The following is a 6,420-nucleotide window of genomic DNA, read 5'->3' on the forward strand; positions in this document are numbered from 1 at the left end:
ACACACGCCTCCCCTGGCGCTTTAAAGAGACAGTGTCCCGGGACTGGAGGAGACCATGAGGGACGGTTAGAGCTCTTAAATAAATATGAGACCTTTTTTTTTTTTTTTTTTAGATGTAGACGTTTTGCGTAATACTATATTTTACCCCACTTCAACTTCAACTGAGGTAAATTATACTGGAAATGAATTGTGGAGTTGTGAACCCTTTGTCCCCTGACCTCTATTCGGCCATTTATAAAAGAAATGTCACAAATACAACTCTTTAAGATAAGTTCGATTTTTTTTGTGCCCTTTTGATCAAGGGGTCATTTCCCTGCTCTGTAACCTCTATCAGCTCTATCAGTCTCTGTGTTTACAACACACACACACACACACACACACACACACACACACACCTGAGCTCATGGACATAATGAAATCACACATACACAATGATTACAATACAAGCAAACTTTACTTTTTATGTATGAAAGGTTGACCTAAACATGCAGTGGTTAACATACATGTATACAAAGAAAAGTCTCATATAAATGTATTAGATTAGTCTAGTTTAAAAGCATTATTGTGTTATATCACGTATGCAAAGTCATTCTAAGATGTGTTTGGCTTTGTTTCTATGATCACTGATTTCTTATTAAGGTGAAAAAAAAACACCTTTGACAAGTAGAAGAAATATTGATTTTTCTTTAATCTCTGAGCAACACATTGATGGTGATAATGGTGTCACCTTTTTTTTTTGTCAATGATGACTTCATGTCAGCTGAATTGTATCTGGGAATTTAGATGATATATTTGATAATTAAAGGCAAATACCACACGGTTGGCTTCATCATGCTACTCCTAACACTCCCTACAGTTCTTGAAGGTGAACGTAGTCAAAAAGTGAAGGGAATTCAAATGTCCTCTTGTCAAAGGTGCCAAGGTGCAGAACTCTATGTATGAGAACTTAATGTGGGAAGATAAACAAGTGAAAAGTGAAATTGTTAAAATGTTAATAAATGACCAGGTTTAGTTTAGCCATTGTCACATAAAAGTCCCTATGTCCCTATAATGGGCACATTTAAAGTGCTTATCTGGACTCATCTCTGTCTTCAACTGCAGAAAACATACTCCCAGGTTCAGTGGTGTGTTTACTTTCCCTCAAGGGTAAATCCGTTGACTATACAATCAGATATTATGGTAATCCACTAGCCGAGGCCTTAAAAGGTTAAATTCTTTGCAGGCACATTTGTTTCTCTTTTTTTTTCAAGTTATTAACAGAAGCTATAGTTCTGGAAAAAAAAACAATCATCACTTCAACCTGCACAGTATTTACAATAGATCCTCTAGAGTCCACTGTTATATAAATATCACTACAGCAGATATTGATATGATGCCGATGAGTCTGATGTTACAAGTATATACACTGATGTCTCTTTAAAGGTGCATCAAAGCTCAGAAGGTAGAAAAGATCTTTAAGGTAGTGTAATCCTAATCCCTGTTCCAGGAGAGCTGGAGGTATAGCTGCTGGTAGTAAGATAAGGACATGAATATATGGAGGCAGGTCTTATCTTATTTGATTTTCACTACAGTGCAGAGCTCATGAGCACATCATTTCTAGCATTCTTAAAAACAATTTAAATTCACTTTTTCCTTTCAGTATCTCGAGTTAATTCACAGAACAAGAAACTGGAAAATGCTGTCATTACTGTTATAATCTAATTTTCCTACTTGTATTTTTAAATGAAGAAGCTTTAAAAAATAAAATGTATACAAGTTGGATACTTTTAGGATTTCATAATTCTTGTATATCTAAAACCTCTGTGTGTGTGTGTGTGTGTGTGTGTGTGTGTGTGTGTGTGTGTGTGTGTGTGTGTGTGTGTGTGTGTGTGTGTGTGTGTGTGTGTGTGTGTGTGTGTGTGTGTGTTTCATCACTTAGCCTTCTATTCAGGGACACATTTCAGACTAAAGACTGGTTAATTGGGGTTAGTGTATCCAAAAGGGGACACAATCCCCCAGCCCCCAATTAGAAAAAAGGGATATTTTGGGGTCAGTGGTTAAGGTCAGGGTCAGGGCAAGTCTCAAGGAGAAGAATATAAAGCCGTGTTTCCACCAGAAGTACCCGGGACTATTTTTTGACCAGGATCTACTTAGTAAGAGAGTAAAAGGTTCCTCCAGTACATTGTTGTACGTTTCCACCTAGATCTAAAGAGCCATGAACAAGGGGCAAATTAACCTGCAGACTTTCAATAGACTCTCCTGAGTTATGTGATGATAGACTAGTTAGAAATGTTCAGTGCCTATCAGGGACCTATATTGGGGGGGGAAATAAGGTCCAAAAGACTCAGGTGCCTGGTTCTTTGTGAAAGTCCTTGCAGTAGAAACTCAGCCTGGATCTACAGTTTGTAATGTTCCTAAAAGTGACCCAGTTAAACATGTACGGGTGTGTATAAGTGTGAACATTCAGTAATGAGAGTCACAGTCCTCCAGCAGGCTGTCAGTGATGTAGCCGATCTTCAGCAGGTTTTGGTAGTAGTCTTTCTCCACGGCGGTGTTAACAGTCCAGCCCACCACCTCCACGCCTCGCTCTGCCCAGTACTGAACATAGTCCCTGAGTGACACGAGGAACAGGAACACAAGATATCACCGTAAATGAGAACATGTTTTTTTTGTTTTCCAATAAAATGTAATAAAGAAAAATGAACCATTACATTTAAGTTGTGTTTACTTATAACTGTGGAGGAGGTTTTGATCGCTCCAGAACCCTTTCAGGATCATCAAGTTTATCAGATTGAAATCCTGGTGCGACAGGAATAACTTGCATAAAATGTAATTGACATAAGGTGACGAGCGGCAGAGATGTGTGTCTTTTCACACACACACAGTCTTGGCTGGATACAGACGACAGTTGCAAAGATTGCAAAGTTGCAAAATAATAAAAATCTTCCATTTTGACATTTAGACGATTTTGAGCGTTGTAAATCAATTTAAATGCAAAAGTTTTCTATATGACAAAAATTACAATTACAAATCTAAACATGGGAATCCTGTTTACATCTATTAATCCTCTTGTAATCCTTTAGATTTCTATTCGGAGCCTTTTACACACTTTGTAATCTGCTGGCTCTAATAGTTTCAGTTATTTCCTTCAGTCCTCGTTCTGTATAATGCCACTGTTATAAGATTGTATTCATTATTCTATATGGACTGAACATACAGCCTGACATTTGTCATTATTACATAAATGAAACAATCTGTCCCAGCATGAACAGACAGATTAGGACAGATTAAATGTTTAGCAAAGAAAGTTCTTCACATCTCACATGACACTCTTTAACTTAGCCTTGCAGCTGTGCATTGTTTTGATTAAAAAATATATAAATATATTTATATATTTAACTTACAGTGAGAGGAAGTCTTTCTGCACGAGGATGGCAGAGACTCCACACAGTTTCCACAGTATGTGGTGATGGGCCCAGTCCAATAAGACGTCCAGAACCCCAGTCCACAGCTGACCCCACGTGGACACGCTCCGGGGAGTGCCGTCGTCGAAACGGCTCAGTCTCCAGGGTCGGTGGGTGAGAGCTGTGACCACGTTGGGGTCAGTCTGACGCATCTGAAGCAAACAGAGAACCATCAGAGTTAATGGAGGATCTGGCTTGTCATTCAGATTTAGTCTCACATTAGTTTGATGTGCAACAGTATCAGCACTTTCAAACTGTAAAGCTGTCTATTATAAGTTCTCAACAATTAAGAAAACAGACACGAGAGTAAGAGTGCAATTTTATAAACTGAGGAAAAACAAAAAAGCAAAACAATCCCTAATCCTTTAGATCATATTATGAACTTTGCAACATCAAAATAGACTTCTAAACATGAATATAAATCTTTATGATCACATCTTTGTTACCTTGTAGATGACTTTGGGTTCAAAGGAAGAGACGATACTGGAGTTGTAAAGGACAGGGAACTTCTTGTACATCTCATGAAGAGCCGACACAGCCTTTAACAAGAAATGTTGTGTCCTTAAAACGAGCTAAACTATGAGCTTATGAAGAGCCTCTTAGAAATATCAAAGTGTAGCTTTAAATGATTTATACAGTGTTTGTGAATACTGCAGCGTTGTTTGTAGGCTAACATCATTGTTCCACATTTGCACGTTGCAGTATCTTTAAAATGAGTCGTTCTGCCTGCAGGGTTAGGTCAGTACATTCGATACCTTATCAGGTTGGCCTTTGACATCGAAGAAGATGGTCAGCTGGTGTTTGATGCACTCCTGCACCGCCTCCTGCAGAGTTGGGACCCTCTCAACACTGAATTTGTCCCTGTAACAGAAGAAATCACAGCAGGATGTAAAGGCAGAAAGGAGGCTCAATGTCCCAGCTGAGTCATAGTTTCATGCTCTCAAGCTGTTTCTCTTGATCAAGTAATACTCGTACATTTTCTGATTCAATTAAATTGGAAGCATACTTTAGCCTGTGTCTGGCAGCAGCATCGAGTCTCTTGAGCTGGACAAACTGCAGTTTGCTGACTGGTCCAGATCCATTAGTGGTGCGGTCCACGGTCTCATCATGCATCAGTACGGCCACTCCATCAGCGGTAAAACTCAGGTCCAGCTCCACTCCAGTTGCCCCGTTTCTACTAGCCTAAAGCAGGGGATCACAGAGGGAGAAGACATAAAGACAGCAGTCATTGAAAAACAGTAATTTGGGGTTTTCAAACAACAGGAGAGCACTTTAATAAATATAAAGATGTGACACAGTGAGGAGATATTCTTCATGTCCTTTGGGCAGTGTGAATATTCTCCAGTCCAGAATATAGTACAACAGTGTAGAATTTGGGCCTCCCTTCTTTTAAAATAGCCTTTTACCTTTCTAAATGATCATCAACATATTTCCAGGTGTGACTGGTAGTCAATGGCAGAGGACCAGTCTCGGCGTGTGATAGGAGCCATTAGTTTCTATCAAAAGAAGGATGCTGTCCTAAAATATCAGGCTGAAGCAAGGCTAAAAATAACCAGACTTCAAACAACCACTTATGACAGACAATGCTACAAATATAATGATTTAACTTCAGTCGACTTATAATCTGCCAAAAACTGCATCCAATGGTTTCGGCCGGTTGGGAGATTCAGTGAAGAAAAACACGTTTGATCAAGTGTTTCATAACAGAGATATTCAAAAATAGATTCAGTAATAGATATCTCGTATAGCGGCAAATATAGAAACCTCTAAACACGGTTAGTCATCATGACGAAGACAAGTTGATAAAGGTGTCATTTCTGGATCTGAAAACATTGGTGCATTGCTGAGCTAGTAACAAAAGCCAGAGCAAAACTTATAATAGTCTATTCCACCACATTCACTGAGAGCCTACAGGGAAGAGATGAATAAGAAATAAAAAATAAAAAAGAGGTAAAGGAACTGAGCAGATCAGAGGTTTGATTGACATGAGGAGAACTGCATGAGAGAGTACAGGCACAGCTGACTCAGCACCTTCTGTAGCCTGTGTAAGAGGAGATAAACAGGAAGGTGAGGGTTTAATGTAACTATAGCTGGCATTGTCATTTAAAAAAAGTTCATTATGAAACAGCATTTAAATCTGTTCATTTTCAAGGTTACACTAGAATACAAGGCCGAGCAGCCCCTTCTCTAAATGCAAACAGCTGTCATCCAGATCTTTTATAATAGTGGATGTGGTGACCTGCTCACACTGCAAAAGCCTGTAAACAGCTATCAGGATTATCATTATCACACAAAATCCCTTATATTCCCCTCATATAGCCTACCTTGCTCGAGTTTGCACCTGAAGTACTCTAGATTCCTACGGTAATTAAATACAACATTTCGATGACCTATAGAGATTAGCGGGTCTACATCACAGGTCCAAACAGATGGCAGCATGTCACCTCTCTGATCGCTGTCAACGTGTTCTCCGGAGCGTCGTGGCTCCCCCCGCGATGCGCCACCACCGGCACGCCGCCTGACGGAGCCCTCGGCCGGAGGACGCGGCCGGCCTGGTCCGCCGGCACCGGAGGAAACCGGAACATCACCATGAAGACATAGAGGCAAGCGGTGAGCAGGGAGGCCCCCGCTGCGCTCCTCGTCCCCAGCATCACCAGCAGAAACACCGCCGAAAAATACACCACCTCATCTCCCAGATGCAGCATCATGTGAGCAGGATATGTTTATGTCGCGATAGCACCGGAGGATGAGAGAGCCGATGAGGAGAAAGATGGCATGGATGGAGCTCCGCCGTCTGCACTACATGGTGGAGGAAGAGACAGACGCACGACTTCGTGCAGAGGATGGATGCGAGGGAGGAGGAGAGGTGGCATTTCTGATAGTCAATGTGAAGTTTGGAAACAAGAAATAAAAAACGACTTTATTCAAATACTTAGGAACATCACGTCACCACATTCAAATTATACCAGCCTTAATA

General features: G+C 40.5%; 1 protein-coding gene across 1 annotated transcript; it reads right to left on the minus strand.

Annotated features, from left to right (window-relative positions):
- Nucleotides 1-670: 670 nt before the first annotated feature.
- Nucleotides 671-6,310, minus strand: LOC132954740 (glycerophosphodiester phosphodiesterase 1-like). The gene is made up of 6 exons (XM_061027395.1): nucleotides 5,888-6,310; nucleotides 4,450-4,625; nucleotides 4,199-4,304; nucleotides 3,890-3,982; nucleotides 3,384-3,595; nucleotides 671-2,590 (listed from the first exon to the last, which is right to left on the minus strand). Exons 1-6 carry the CDS (start codon nucleotides 6,149-6,151, stop codon nucleotides 2,443-2,445), a joined length of 999 nt encoding a protein of 332 aa, XP_060883378.1. The 5' UTR covers nucleotides 6,152-6,310; the 3' UTR covers nucleotides 671-2,442.
- Nucleotides 6,311-6,420: the final 110 nt, after the last annotated feature.

The sequence above is a fragment of the Labrus mixtus genome, chromosome 20 (genome assembly GCF_963584025.1).
Source record: "Labrus mixtus chromosome 20, fLabMix1.1, whole genome shotgun sequence".
NCBI lineage: Eukaryota > Metazoa > Chordata > Actinopteri > Labriformes > Labridae > Labrus > Labrus mixtus.

Coding starts and splice junctions, on each gene's coding strand:
- LOC132954740 (XM_061027395.1), bottom strand. CDS start 6,151: ATGATGCTGCATCTGGGAGATGAGGTGGTGTATTTTTCGGCGGTGTTT. Junction 4,626..5,887: donor CGTTGACAGCGATCAGAGAG/GTGACATGCTGC, acceptor CCCCTGCTTTAG/GCTAGTAGAAACGGGGCAAC. Junction 3,983..4,198: donor TCAAAGGCCAACCTGATAAG/GTATCGAATGTA, acceptor TTCTTGTTAAAG/GCTGTGTCGGCTCTTCATGA.